The sequence below is a fragment of the Saccostrea echinata genome, unplaced genomic scaffold (genome assembly GCF_033153115.1).
Source record: "Saccostrea echinata isolate AGI-Se365-2 ecotype Australia unplaced genomic scaffold, CSIRO_AGI_Sech_v1 ptg000084l, whole genome shotgun sequence".
Lineage (NCBI taxonomy): Eukaryota > Metazoa > Mollusca > Bivalvia > Ostreida > Ostreidae > Saccostrea > Saccostrea echinata.
Genome location: NW_026889833.1, coordinates 848,584 through 864,657, shown reverse-complemented (window position 1 = coordinate 864,657; position 16,074 = coordinate 848,584). Strand labels below are relative to the sequence as shown.

Below are 16,074 nucleotides of genomic sequence, written 5' to 3'. Positions count from 1 at the left end.
AAGAGAAGAAATTGAAAACTTAAAATCATCTCTGGAAGATAATGTCTATGAACATGATGAAGAAAATGAAAATCAGAAAATATTAAATTTCAGAAACACTGAATGTAGAGGCAATCCGTACCATTTCAAATTAAGAAAAATTTTATATGAATTTAGAAGTAGAAATATTCCTTCTCAACATATTAATCCCATTATTGAAGAAGTGTTAGGTCTAGTGGATGTTTGTGTAGAGGAGTTGCCACATCCATCAACTGTTGCAAAATTAAGTAGTGAGCTAGGTATTATTAGTCGTGCTCATATTTGTTCGGAAGTAAAAGACTTAAATAATTTAACAATTCACAGAGATGCAACAACAAAGAAAGGAAAACATTATTATGGAGTGGAAGTTTCCACAAATGAAAAAACTTTTACAGCTGGGTTGAGGGAGGTTGTAGATGGCAAAGCAGAAACATATGTTAGTTGTTTGAAAGAAATTTTTAATGATACATGTACTGACTCAGAAGACCCCAATTTTAATATTATGAAAAATGTGAGTAATTTTATGACAGATAGAAGTGCTACAGAGCAAAAAGTGAATAACATTTTGGAGGTTGAAAAAAAGTGCCATTCAAATCATGACTGTGCTATAAATTCTTTTAAATGTTCTGTGCATCCTCTTTTGCAATTTTCGGATGTTTGCCTGAAAGAAATATCTAAACTAGAAAAAGATCATAAAATAAAATTTGATACAAATAATAATGAGTGTGCAACCATGTATTTATTGCGTTGTGTTTCGAAATTGTTTCACAAAGATGGATGTGGTGACCCCTTACTTGCTGCAACATATTTGAAAGACAAGTTGAATATTTCAAGGGTACCAATTATGAAGTTTAGGGGAAACAGATTCAATACTTTGTTTTACAATTCAGCAGGAACATTTTATCTTCATGAACATATTTTAACATACCTAAAAGAATCAAAGAGTTCTTTAAATTATATTCATACTTACATTTGTACAGCTCTTGCAGATAACAGTATTTTATGTATTTTACGTGCACTAGGAATTCTAAATGTACTTTTTACACAACCTTATTGGACTTGTGCAGAAGTTTCTACTTCTGCAATTGAAATGGGAAGTGTGTATAGAAGAGTTGTTCATTTTCTTGAAACCTGTATTGAAAATCCTCAATTGCTTTTACACAACAAAATACGATTGTTCTGTGGTCCAACTCTTTATGATGAAGTGTCATCATATCTTTTTTTACCAACTGCAAATGATGTTGGAACTTGTCATGTTTTAGAATGTCTTTGTGTTGTTTTAAAAGAAAAATGTGAGCAGCTTTTTAAGGATTTTTTAAATGGGGGTAAATTTTATGACCCACCCAAAGATGTTCTTTTAAATAGCCAGTCATGTCCTCCAAACAATATAAATGTAGAAAGGCTTATGTCAAAATTAGATTCTAACATTGCAAAAGCTCCTACTTACAATATTAATACAATGGAGAGCATTATCATGTTTAAAAATAATAAAACATCTGAATGGTTGAAATCAAAATCTGAATCAGAACAATGTAAAATAATTACAAAAGCCAGGAAAAGAAATACAAATGTTTTAAAAGTCGTGAAAGAACGAAAGCAAAATTTATTCAAAAAACACTTAGAACAAATAAGGGAGAGGCAAAAATCTGTACTTTTAAAAAATCAAAAGAAAGAAAAACAGCTTAATTCTGCAGTTGAAAAAATCAAATCACATGGCTTATGGAGTGATAGGAATCGTGTTCAGAATGAATTAGAAAAACTTCCCTCAAAAAAAGAAAAATTGTCAGCCTTGAAAGAACAAATTAATTTATTAAAGACTGTATTCATTTTGCCTCCTTCAGACAAACATTTAACTCATTTTAGTAAAAACAGAAAAATGCATGACGTAGAAACTCTGACAAACAATTTCCTCACTTTAATTGAAAAAACTATATCAAGAAGTTCTGAGTCTGTGAAGGATACACCATTAAAACCTCTAGAAATAATAGGAAAATATTTCAAACACCTTTGGACCGACCAAGGTCAGGACACTCTGTGGGAAGGAAAGATTGTTTCCTATAAGGATGGAATATTTAAAGTACTTATAAATTATATTATGATTTCGTACTTTTAATCTAATACTGTTATATAACAATATTGTAAAAAATGGTGTTGATTGTATGGGGATCTTAACATCTATATGTTACTGAATCTCCTTTTCTTCCTACTTTCCTAAAGAAAAGGTGCTTGGTGGTTACTTAATAGAATGATATATTACATTATTAACTTTTTTCACCTCATTATTTCCAGATGATGCTTAATTGTGCATAACTTATCAAAATTTGTCTGAAGTGTATGTCTTCATAATTTTAAACCTGTATTTTTGTTCACTAAATCACTGTGTTTTCTATGAGCACACCATGTTTGCATTAATCCTTCTCTATGCTTATGAAAACAATGTGTATTCATTAATTATATTAAGTTTCAATTTTAGTTTTGCAATTAGCAAGATAAACACTTTTATGTGGTACATGTATTTTATAAGTATACCTCTGGCTCAAAGTTTGAATGGTCTGAGGAGCTTATTTCATAGTCTGCCTTACTATACTTATGTATAATTTTAGGTAATATATGCCATTCATGTAATGAACTTTTCATTTCTTACAGGTAAAATACTGGGAAAGAGGCCAAGAAGAGGTAGAGGAGGAGGACACTTTTGAGCTTACTGAACAAGAAATTTTACATGATATAAAAGAGGGACACCTACACTTCACAGACACAGAAACTTCCAAACCTTCATCAGTGCTGGATCATTGCTACTCTTTACAAAATAATTAGTTATTCTTCAATTTAGTATCATAATGTCAGAAAACAAGCTTCGTAAATTTATTTCCAAACCTACACAACCACCATCAGGTCAGAAAAGCTATGTACCTGTTGTGTTATCTGATAGTAAAGGCAACTGGCTGAAAAGGTTTGTTCTAAATAATACAGAAAAAGAAATTTTATGGTGGGCACGTAGTGGTGCAAAGATTGAGGACAGCACAGAGTGGCTGAAAAGAAATTTAGCTGAAAAGGTTAAACGTCATGGAAACATATGGTTGTATGTTTGGTTAGGCACTTGTAACTTAACTTCAAAAAACAAACAGTATATTTCTTTAACATCTGATAATGATGACGAAGTAGATAAAATTATTATGAACTCCAAAGAAATTACAGAAACTATGCAGAATTTTCCAGGCTGTAAAGTAACTTTTTTAGAAACTCCAATATATTCAATTAAAGAATGGAATAAATGCAAAGGACACAAAAACCCCACCCTTTTTGAAGTTGATGATGAAAAATTACAACAACAAATTTACACCTTAAATAACAGAATTAGAGAATTGAATAAAAGTACCGAGGTATACTCCCCCCAGTTTTCTTCAGATTTAAGTGCTACCGATAAATACCGTTGTGGAAAAAAACAGAAAATTGAAAACAAAAAGATACTATAATTTTAAACTCTATAAAGATGGTATTCATCCTGACACCTTATTAGCAAAATGTTGGTTGAAAAAAATATCTGAACAAGCAAAAAGAGACTGTTGGATTTAAAATAAAGTAGTGTACTTATGACTTCCCATTTCATTCTGTGATATGTATCTTTACCATTTGCAAAGTAGGTCATTAGTCTGGAGCTGTGATGGCAGGAATTTTAATTTTAATTATAGTTATAACCATATTATATAGAGAAAATGATCAAATCTCAAAATTATTAAAAGGAAATGCATTTTAAAGTTTCTAATTAAAAAATGAATTCATTTTGTTCATACTATATTCTGAGATACTTTTCTAAAGCTTTGTAACCATGCATTGTAATAATCTGAAGGTTTATTTGTGCCTTTTTTAGGTAAATTTACACTCGCATGAGACATACTTGTATTTCATTGAAACATACAAATCAACTGGATGACACAACCTTCCCCTCATGGAGTTGGCTCCTAAATGGTTATATTTTCTTGAATAATGTACATCGCCATAAAGTTCTTTATGTAAAAAAAGTTCTGTCATATCATGATTTCTTATATATTTTGGCCCACCATTAATACTAGTACTTTACATAAATAAAGGGTTTTTATTAATTTATGCAAGACACTTAATCATTATTTTGTAATGGTATCAGATTTGTTTTGAACACCCTGAGTTTGAAAGTGCCTAACCAGACATACATCCTTTATTTAAAGGGACATAGATTTCAGGTTAATATTTTCAGTATTTCCACATCTTTGATGTCATAGGGTTTTGAAAAAAACTGTTATTGATTTAAATTCATACCAAATAGAAATATATCCTTTAAAAGAATGTTTTTCAATATATATACTGAAAAATATTATTCAGTAAAAGATTGAAAAACTGAATATTTTCTTTAAATAATTAATTAATTAATCTTTAAAAAATGTTGGTAAGGGCAATAACTCCTCCTCATGTATCTGTACTTCTAATGTAAAAAAAAAGTTTCCCCAATATTCACAATTCAAATATATTTAAAAAGCAACAATTATTTTTAATCTTTTTGCATCAGAGTTATGTAATTGAGCCAGTTTTTACATAATTTTTATAATACTGTTTACCAAAAATGTACGACTTTTTAATGCTTAATGAACGATATCAAAACTATAATCCATGATGTTTGGAAGGAACACTTCCCATTGTGCTTGTTATAAAGAACTTTGTTAACCTGAAGTATCACTCTTCTTGATGTTTGGAAGGAATTTTACCCATTGTGCTTGTTATAAAAAACTATGTGTACCTGAAGTTTCAATCTCCTTGATGTTTGGAAGGAATTTTACCCATCGTGCTTGTTATAAAAAACTTTGTGTACCTGAAGTTTCACTCTCCTTGATGTTTGGAAGGAATTTTACCCATTGTGCTTGTTATAAAAAAACTTTGTGTACCTGAAGTTTCAATCTCCTTGATGTTTGGAAGGAATTTTACCCATTGTGCTTGTTATAAAAAACTTTGTGTACCTGAAGTATGACTCTCCTTGATGTTTGGAAGGAATTTTACCCATTGTGCTTGTTATAAAAAACTTTGTGTACCTGAAGTTTCACTCTCCTTGATGTTTGGAAGGAATTTTACCCATTGTGCTTGTTATAAAAAAACCAGAACTTTGTTAACCTGAAGTTTTTTCCTTGATATACCCTATTATTCATTTTAAGTTACTAAACAAGAAGTTTCCTCTTGTACTCTAGAAAGAATTATAATATGATTATTTTTTTTTATATGTCATTTGCAAAGTAAGTCATTAGCCTGGAGCTGTGCCGGCGGGGATTTTAATCCCTGGTACCGCCACGGAAGCCGGATTGGTTCAGACTATGACCGAAAAGCAAATCTTTAAAAAAAAAATCATAAATGTCTTTCAAAATTAATTAAATAACTAACATCGATTTCTCATGAGAATGAGCATGACAGGGACAAGGTTTGGCACTTCACTTAAATGTCTAAATTTATACAGTTAACTGAATAGTTTTTCAGCACTTCTCCATTTTTTCAAAATTTTTATCCTTTTTTAGCATCAGCCAGTTGCCTTTTATATCAACAATATCACATAATATCTTGCAAAACTTTTACAAGTAGGAATATTTTTTTAATCTGCAGGATTTATATTTTTAATCATTAGAGCACGCTTTTTACATATAAAGGAAATGATGGGTTTTCAGGCACTTTCCCATCAACTGACTTTTTCAAATTTGCAAAACTTATTAACATTTTTTTTACGTTATATATCTAATGACATTGTATTAGGACTGCCTTTCTATAATAGTAAAGTTGTTGTAGGCACAATCAGTCAGCGCGGGTTTTTCCGCACTATACTGAATCTTCATGTTTGCATCAACTTTAACATATGTTTTATCTTACTTTCTTCACCAAAAACAACATACAAACTTACCTCCCATGAAATACAGTTATTATCTGAAACTTATGTGATGTTGCACTGCAGTAATGGATTTCTAATATTCAGCACTGATGAAGGGACTTACATATACATGATTTTTTTAAGTAGTAATTAATTCTTACTGGACAATGACATACATTTTTGCTCTTTCAAACCAATGGCCAACTTCTTCATATTTCCATAATTTCATTCTTACATTTTTACTATTACATAACAATTTGATTTTGGACTGCCTTAGTAAAGATTCAGTAAGCGTGGCTTTTTCCACACTACACTGATATTTAATATTTGCAATAACTTTAATATTTCTTATACCAGTTCTCCTCATCTTCATATTTCATAAACCTAGCTCGGCTCCCAATTAGAATGCAGTTTTTAAACTCTTAATAATTATCTATAAAACATATGATTTTTCACTGCAGGAATAAATTTGTAATGCTTAGAACTATTGAAGGCATTTACATGTATTTCTAATCAAAATACCATGAAATAATAATATTATCATGTACTTCTTACCAGGTAGAGATATACATATTTGAACATCCTAGTGAACATTCAGTCAGCGTGGGTTTTTCCACACTATACTGAAATCTTTAAAATATTTCCATGAATTTAAATATTTCTTCTATCATTTTCTTCTTTATTTTAATTTATAAAGTTGCCTCTGCTCCCTTGAAATACAATTTTTATCACTTAAATAATATATCTCTGAAATATATATGATGTTTCACTGCAGGATAAAATTATGTTATTCAACTTGGATAATGGAGATTTACAAATTTCTTCATGAAATGCTATGAAATCATTACCACTGGATACAGACATGGATTTTGGATGTTTACCATCAACTGACTTGTTAAAATTCCCATGATCTTTTTATCTTTACATTTTTCAATATCACAACCCAGGTGACATTATATTTGGACTGTCTTGAAGTAAAATTATGGACAGAATAAGTAACCGCAGGTTTTTCCGCACCACACTGAATCTTGATGTTTGTGTGAACTTTAATATTATTTGTACCAGCTCTTCATAAAAAAGCAACATACCAGCCTCTTGCGAACAAACAGTTTTCAATAAATCTTCTTAATCATCTGGAATATGTCTGAAGTTTCACTGCAGCAATAAATTTGTGATATTGAACTTGGATAATGGGGATATAACCGTATTGTTATGGAATCATCACCACATATGCATGGACGTGGATTCGATCTTTTCCATTTATGGACTATCTGGAATTTCCATCACTTTTGTTTTTACTTTTTTTAAAATTTTAATGTTACATACATTGAGTGACATAATATGGACTGTCTGTGAATTTGTGGACAGAATCAGACAGAGTGGTTTTTTTTCTCCATATTACAGTGAATTATAACTTTAATATAAATTGTTCCAAGTCTTTTAACATCAGGATATTCAATCAATTCCAGAACTACAATTATGACATCAACTTTGAGCAAGTATGTTGTGATATTGCATCGTGGAAATAGAGAAACAGACTATAGATACAGAGTTATTCTTCCTTACGGTAATATTTTTTATTACTCTTATTGGATTACCTCCCGTAGATCACAGATAGCTACTTTTGGTAGGTATGGTTATCATGTGACTAACTTGCATTTTACAAAGCAACCAATGGTATATCATTTTACATTGATTATTGGGTGCAGAAAGGAAAGTAAAAAATAGCTTTTGAGCTCTCAATTCTCCACTTTAATTTTTAGCAAGAAACACTACGTCATTAGATACAGACTGCGATTACGACTATAATTTCAATTCTTGGCAAGTGCCTATGCTGAAAGACCTTTTATCCTTTAAAGGAATAGCTTTTTCAATATATTAAAATCATCATTTGATAAGACTTTGTGAACTGGGAGTTGAAATTCAGAAGTGGCAGATGATTAGGCCTACAGGGTGGTGATGTCAAACTGTTGGAGATAAAGTTTTCCGAAATATAACAAGTGTTGATAGGTGGTCTGAAGATCTCATAAAACTGCCGAACATTGAGATTTCCGATGTTTTCATAAAACTTTTGAACGATGGCTGGAGTACGTTATTCTCGGTTGAAAACATAGACAGAGACAAGACAATGGATACAGACTAAAACAACCACGTTGATAAAGTGAAAGTGTCCCCCCTGTCTGATGATTTTCAGTACATCAAGTGTGACACAGTTCCTGAGACTAGCCAGATGCAGATCCGTACAAGACCTGGATATTTGTTGAGGGCAATGAACAGATTCACTCAGGTGGATGTAGTGTAAATATTCTGGTTTTCACATTATGACTACAGATTCTCCAGTAGAATTTAAAGCAATAATTATCAAAAATGTTATTTCATAAAGATATACTAATGCTTTTTGTTCATAAAAAAAACATACACAGAGGGAGCCCTGTCTCAGCCTACAAGCATTTATGATTATGTAAATTGCTCAATACACTATTCATGTCATGGAATTTCATATTCAATACTTCATCACTTTGAACAAAAGTTCTCTTGATTTTAGAGATGATGGGTCGTGTAAGCACTGTACAGCTTCGATATTTGCTGTGGCTTCATTCTGTGAGAGGCACAAAGACTGTCACACTCAAGTCGGAACAGATATTCCATGTGTTTGGGACAATTTTTTAAGCCTCGTGTCATCTCATCTTGTATTGGCCAATTACATAAAACTACAGGACTATACAGGAGAAGAACCTGAAGTTAGCGCTCACCATTCAATAAACAACCCATGCAAGTCCTTGAACAACAACTCTATTAAAGAAATTGAAGAAAAAAAATTGTTTCAACTCCTGTGTTTTTACACAAAATGTGGATTTTTCTGTGAGCAAATACATTATGATCCTTTGAAATTTGAGGAAATAGTACAAAAATGTGAATATCTCTTCGACAAACATTTGAAAGTTGCAATTATGTCTCTCTAAGTATAGCAGAGCAACAAATTTGTAAATGAGATAAGCATGTAATGCATAATAATTTATGGCATTCTTGATTATAACAGTGAGGAAAAACTTAAAACACTTTTGGTCTAAGGTACAGGATTCATTAATATTCATAATTTATTGATGGCAGAATACCTGAACTGATAAATATAAATTAGGAACAAACAATAAAATATTTCAATCATCATGATCATATGATTAAATTCTTTCATAAATAAATACAATATTTACATTACAGTTTGTATCAGACCTGGGGTAATGGTAATTAAATGCATTGTAATCATTACATTTTTTCAAAGTAATTGGATGTAATGTGTAATGGACTCATCTTTCAATTACAATTGTAATGTTTATGCATTAATTTAAAAAAAAATGTCAGTAATGACCATTGCCTTTCAATTACATTTTGGTTTTAAATCTCTCTTCATTATTGAATCTGAAACAAATAAAGGTCACTGAGAGGTTATTTTTTTTTTATTTATAATGTTAAAGTCTTAAAATTAAAATCCTATATCTTACTTTAAAAAAAAAAAATGTTTATTCAGTGGTGATTGACAGACATACTACATGTAAATAATTGTTTTAATGGAAAACTTCTTGACAAGACAGTTATAAAATCAATTGAAGAAAGCCAGAATTGTTTTGAAAAAAAAAGAAGAAATCATTGGGTTTCAAAGAAGCCACAAAACAAGTGACATTAATACATTTATTTAAAAAAAAAACGGAGGAACTAACATCAGAGACTGAACAAAACTGCAACATTAAAAGTGTTCCGATCCACTTTCTTTGTCAACTGTAGATCATGGTAGATTGGTAAACTACATGGACATGATAAATGAATACAAAATCCAAATACCACTCTGACTTACAGACATGAGGGAAAGCATATCAACCAAGCACAAAGTGTGAAAAGTATAGATATAAATTGTGTGGTCATAAAATTTGTGTTTTTCTCTTATAAAATGTAATGTGTAATGTAATTCATTACTTAAACAAAGTAATTGTAATTTAATTAATTACTTTTCTAAATGAGGGTAATGGTAATTGTAATGGTAAAAATTTCGAAGTAATTGTAATTTAATGCATTACATTTAAAGTAATTGACCCCAGGTCTGGTATGTTTTAGATGCCTTTATGGAATGAACATTCAGATACATAAAAAAGATCTTATTCTTTTGATTTAATTTACATGTAAGCACTTGTTTCAGATGTCATATTATGTGCATAGCTACTATTCATGATCATAGAGCATTCATGAACACATCTTTGGATAGTACAATTACATGCATCATATATAGATCATTATTCGTTTGTCAAGTGGTGATACAAGAGGGAGTGATTCCAACAAGGCACTTTAATGTGTTATGGCTCTTATAGTTATTGTATGTTTGATGCTGTGCTCTAGGGGTACGTGGCCGCTGAACAAACATCTCTGTTCAGTCGACTACTCTGAACTCTTGTCCAAGGAAAAGCATTCTTGAATGAGTGTGGTATGAATTTCCTTATACTTGTGCTCTTGAAGGCCATTTAATTTGAGGTCCAAATACCTATATAAAATACAGTTACTTAGTAATACTTTTCAAAGTCAAAATACTAATATTCTGTGTGAATTATATTATTTGTGAATCTATATAAATAAATATATATATATAATATATTTACCAATTACCAGTAATTAATTTATTTAAGGAAATAAACGATTTGTAATATAATAAAAAATTAAGATATATTCATAAAATATTAACAATATTTAGATTTTTATTTGAAACTTAGACAAATTAGTGAACTTGCAGTTTGAATCTAATATTTCTTAGTAACACACCCTATATATGAGATTAATCCATGTGCTAAATATTTGGTATACCTGACTCTCGGCTACCCCAAACAAGTTAGCAAGTAAAGAGGTGTTGACACCAAGTCAAATTCTAAGGAGTGTGATCAAGAATTCTTCGAATCTAGTCAGCTTCCTGGATGGCCCTGTTTTTTTTTTTACATTGACCCTTTTCACACTTCTTCTCTGTTGATGTAGAGGTATACATGTATATTCATAGCGGTTGTACTCGCATATGCATGCTGAGGTTTTTCAATGGAGGTGGTTTCTATTTTGGAATCTTGAAATTGTAGCGACTAAATAGGGTAGGGATAGGATTGTTTTCAGTGGGACAGTCATCTACAAAATGTAGGGAACAAACGGAGTGGTATCGTCTAGGGGAAAACTCCTCATCTCGAAAGACCTGCTGAGGCCGCTGCCTTCGTAATTTGAGTTTCCTCTTAAAATTGGACGCCTTGCATCCAAGGATAAGTGGCTCAACTGGCCTCCCGTCTGCTGCACACCCTGACAAAGAACACCAGTAGTGGCTGGGAGTATCTGTGTTCTTCCTTTTTTTCAGACGTCGAATAATTTCGTCTGCTCAATATTTCGTTGCGATGTAAACATTCGCCATTACAATGCCCTACATTTCCTTATTATCACGTGACTGCTGTGTGTAAAAGTCAGCCGTAAACCACGATTCCGGCGTATCTCGAAAGTTCCGTATTCTGGGAATGTTGCCCCAGAAAATTTGCCTGACGTATGTACAGATTTCATTCCGAATTTTCTCTGTTCTTACACGTTAGTCTATTGAGCTCGCTTCGCGAGCGGCGCTTCGCGCCGCTCGCTGCGCTCGCTATAATTATACAATACAAATAAAAAATTACAATACGAATTAATTTTTTACAATATAAATGGAAATGATAGAATACAAATAAAAAAAATATACAATTCAAATGGGAAATTTTACAATACAGATGGAAAATTATAGAATACAAATGGGAAATTATAGAATGCAAATGAAAAATTATAAAATACATATGGGAAATTATAGAATGCAAATGGAAAATTATAGAATACAAATAAGAAATATACAATACAAATGGAAAATTATATAATAGAAATGGAAAAAATCAAATATTGCAACGTTTGACATGCCATAAAACTGACGGTAACTATTGCTTGACACGACGAGAATTATTAAACACCTACCCATAAAACTAAAATAAAAACAAAGTACTCACAGTACTTTGATTACAGTTTCTAAGGTAAAGGCATACAACACAAGAGAGGTAACTCTAATAGGCACCAGCCTGTATAATTTCCTCAATACTCGACATAACAAGGTCTACCATTGCTGGATGTTTATTTTCACAGAAAAGAAACTAAATTTTTCTTGTTTGAAGGTACTGCTTTACATGTTTATTTCCTTTGCTAGATGTACATTTTGTAACTGATATAGCTAGATTTACACGAGATCTTTTCTTAAGAATGCACAATTGAAGTAGCCCTCGGTGTTCCTGGGTGTGTCATTTGTCAATCTACAATGACATATAATGACAATCTATATCTGCAACGTAAAATCTAGCTTAAATATAATGTTAATGCTCTAATTAATCAGTACAAAAATGATTTAAGGGGAAAATGAAATAAATTATCGAGTTCATTTATATTACTTTCGTTTTTACAGACAACATTCATTAAAATCGGAAAGATAATCAGATTAGATTCTTACATGATAATGATACATGTATATCACTAACGTTTTAGATTCAATATGGATCCCCGCAAGAGTGCTCAAGATATCATCCGATGTGACCTTTGCGAGGACGCTATAGTACAGATGTACTGTGATTTCTGTCATGCCAATCTGTGTTTTTCCTGTATAGGAAAACATATTTCTGATGACTATGACAAACATAAAGTGGTCCCATTCCAACAAAGAAAATCAACTTTAATTTATCCAAAGTGCACAACACATCAAACAAGAGGCTGTGAATTTCACTGTAAAACGTGCAATACCTTTGTGTGTTCTTTGTGTACTATATCTGATACACATAAAGGGCATACCGTTTCAATTCTTTCTGAAATCTTTTATGCAAAGAAGAAAGTTATTGGAAAAGATGCTGAAGTATTAGAAAATACAATTTCTCCAACGTATGCAGAAATTGCAACTGAAATAGAAACTCAGATAGCTAACTTAGATGGGGAATATGGAAATCTTACAACATCATTGATAAAATATGGAGAAGAATGGCACAGAGAAATTGACTCAATTGTCGAGAAATTAAAAATTAAAATAGAAAAGATAAAAACGAAGCATGGGATTATTCTAAAAGAGCATTTGGAAGAAATCAAGCAGATACAGTATCTTATTAAACAATCACAGCTTAACCTTGAAAAAATTGAAGATTCAAATGAAGTGTCCCTGACCATGGAATACATCTCACGAACCAAGGAATTTAGCAAACTTCCTCCAAAAGTTCAAGTATCACTACCAATGTTAAGTTCAAAGATGATAGACACAGAACAGCTTTACAAATTGTTTGGGTCTTTGACACTATTATCCACCACAACAGAAGAAAATGGCTACAAACTGAAGAAACCAGAGACATCAACAAGGGAACTACTGGAAGAACCAGAACTTATCACTACTATAAGTACTGGGTATGAAAACCTCCGAAGTGTTATCTGTTTCAGTGAAAAAGAAATCTGGACAAGTGCACAAGTCAATGAAATGAAATGTTTTAGTATTCAAGGCTCACAAATCAAGACAATCAAATCAAAAACAGGGGAAATGCCAGGTGATATAGCTGTGACAAATGATGGGGATCTAGTGTACTCTGACTGGAAATACAGAACTGTGAATAAAGTGAAGGAGGGACAGACAGAGAAGATGATCATATTACAGGGCTGGACACCTCTAAATTTGTGTATCACCTCCTCTGGTGATCTCCTGGTTACCATGTTCAGTGATGATAAAACACAATCCAAAGTTGTCCGTTACTCAGGCTCCAAAGATAAACAAACAATCCAGTTTGATGATGAGGGTAAACCTCTGTATTCAGGAAATTACAACATTAAGCACATTACTGAGAACAGAAACTTTGATGTATGTGTGGCTGACTGGGAAGGTGGCTCTGTAGTTGTTGTCAACCAGAACGGAAAACTGCGATTTAGATACACTGGTCATCCTTCTTCTCCAAAGAAAAATAGATTTGAACCTTCTGGGATAACAACAGATAGTCAGAACCACATTCTGACAACAAACTATAACCACTGTATCCACATCCTTGACGAAAACGGACAGTTTCTACGTTGTATAAATAATTGCGATCTGAAGGATCTATGGGGATTATCTACTGACAAAAACGACAATCTGTTTGTTGCTGAGTATAACAGTGGAAAGATTAAGAAAATCAAATATATGAAGTAAAAAGAAAAACAACATGCAATTGTCAATATGCCTATTGTAGATGATTTTTGATTTCTTACTTACATATTACTGTTGGAATGACCTGCTGATAGATAGTTGTTTGTGATTTCTTTTCTGGTGGTTTCCATCACCATTAGTCAAATAACGTTCACTACTAAAAGATAAATCATTCTCCTTTAACATGCATATTTAAAAATTAAAAAAAAAGTTTTGTAATGCCTTTTTTGTCAAAAACTTATTTTGAAGAAAAATATCGAATCTCTGTTATATCGTCACAATTTCTGTTTCACTTTTGAAAACCTGTTTAGTGAATTTCAAACAAATTTAATTGAAAATAAATTATCATCAGAAAGTGTCTCAGTTAAAATCACATTAATCAATGCTGACATAATTGGAAAGTGTGATTGATACCAAGATTTGTGACAAATTGTGAAGGGCTCCGCCATTCGTATTTCTGCCGAACACTTACTAGAAGGAGGATAAGCTTGGATATGTCGATCAACATAACAAAACTAGCACTTAGATATGTTCTAAAACGCATTGAAGTTTATAGATCCGTCCTAAGGCCTGTACACGATATTTTGTTACTAAGTAGCTAAACATGCATTACTTTTTTATTTTCAAAAAATAATAGTAGCTCGTAGACAATGTAAACAACGGTCCAAAAAGTTGTATGAATGAAATATATGGAGATAACGAACAGTATTCAAGCTCAAAAGTACATGAAACAATACTAAATAGGAGCAGAGCAAACACGGACCCCCAAACATCAGAGGTGAAATCAGGTGCCATGGAGGAGTAAGCATCCCCTGCCGACCGGTCACTCCCGCCGTGTGCTCCTTGTCTTGATCGGGAAATAACGGAAAAATCCGTCGACAATTCAGTGTGTAAATAATGGCCTAACAATTAGTATGAAAAACGTCAGTCAGCATTTGACTCAATGATAAATTGTATTTGCTGACAAGGTTATTGTATCGACCATAGAACTTACGAAATGATGACTTTAAACGAGATAGCTGATATTCTTGTTTCATCAACTTGTTTGTCAATAATTTACCTCGTTTTAGAAATTGTACATACGTAGAGCATGCTCTTGCGTATCGAATCAACTGAGAGATATATACCCCGCATGCAGGTGATGAAGGTATATTGCTGCACAAGTAAGGCATAAAGTTTATACATTTGACCCAATGAACGTACCGTGTATTTTCATACAAGGTAATTTTAACTACCATTGATTTTGCACAACCATTTTGAATTTAAATGATATTTTGATGCCGATACCCCTGTATTATCAACTGATTTTACAGTAGTCTGCCTCGGTTTGAATATTAATAGTACACAGAACATGCTCCTGCGTATCAAATTAAAAATAATACTACATAACCCTGAACATGAGAACAGTCAGTTTTATTTCAAATCTAGATTCTTGATCAGCATCACAGCTAAGCATCAATTGGGGTTAGTCATTGTGATATATAGGAAATTATCTTTTCATATCTTGAGGTACAACAAGGATGAATAGGGGTTCCTGCATATCATTATATAAAAAACAGCGATCGATTTTTAAAAGAAACTTCAAACTTCACAAATCTGTGAACAGGGAATAAAACACGGACCCCTGGAAATTCTAAAGGTTGGTTAGGTGCCTAGAAGGAGTAAGCATCCCTTGTCGACCGATCACACCCTGCGTATTGATCAGATACATTTTCCTTGGTCCTATCTGGATAATGATTAGTAAACTAAATGAAAACGAACTATAACAAATGAATCACCAGTTATCAAATCTATAACGTTTTCCCTGTAGCTGCAGACTGAGTGGTTTAACCAACAATTCTGTTGTTTCATTGTATCGACCATAGAGTTAGCGAAGTGTTGACTTTACAGGAGATGGTTGATATCCTTCTATCATCAATTTATTTGTCAATAGCCTCGGTTTAGAAGTTAGTTG

The 16,074-nt window shown here is 32.1% G+C and overlaps 2 protein-coding genes across 2 annotated transcripts; both read left to right on the top strand.

The window, feature by feature from the left end:
- Positions 1-7,692: 7,692 nt before the first annotated feature.
- On the top strand, positions 7,693-9,064 carry LOC133176890 (uncharacterized). The gene is made up of 2 exons (XM_061311947.1): positions 7,693-8,194; positions 8,442-9,064. Exons 1-2 carry the CDS (start codon positions 8,127-8,129, stop codon positions 8,857-8,859), a joined length of 486 nt encoding a protein of 161 aa, XP_061167931.1. The 5' UTR covers positions 7,693-8,126; the 3' UTR covers positions 8,860-9,064.
- A 3,393-nt stretch (positions 9,065-12,457) lies between these two features.
- LOC133176881 (uncharacterized) lies at positions 12,458-14,406 on the top strand. The gene has a single exon (XM_061311937.1). The coding sequence runs from the start codon at positions 12,465-12,467 to the stop codon at positions 14,121-14,123; it is 1,659 nt and encodes a 552-aa protein (XP_061167921.1). The 5' UTR covers positions 12,458-12,464; the 3' UTR covers positions 14,124-14,406.
- The last annotated feature ends 1,668 nt before the right edge of the window (positions 14,407-16,074 follow it).

Coding starts and splice junctions, on each gene's coding strand:
- LOC133176881 (XM_061311937.1), top strand. CDS start 12,465: ATGGATCCCCGCAAGAGTGCTCAAGATATCATCCGATGTGACCTTTGC.
- LOC133176890 (XM_061311947.1), top strand. CDS start 8,127: ATGCAGATCCGTACAAGACCTGGATATTTGTTGAGGGCAATGAACAGA. Junction 8,195..8,441: donor TTCACTCAGGTGGATGTAGT/GTAAATATTCTG, acceptor TCTTGATTTTAG/AGATGATGGGTCGTGTAAGC.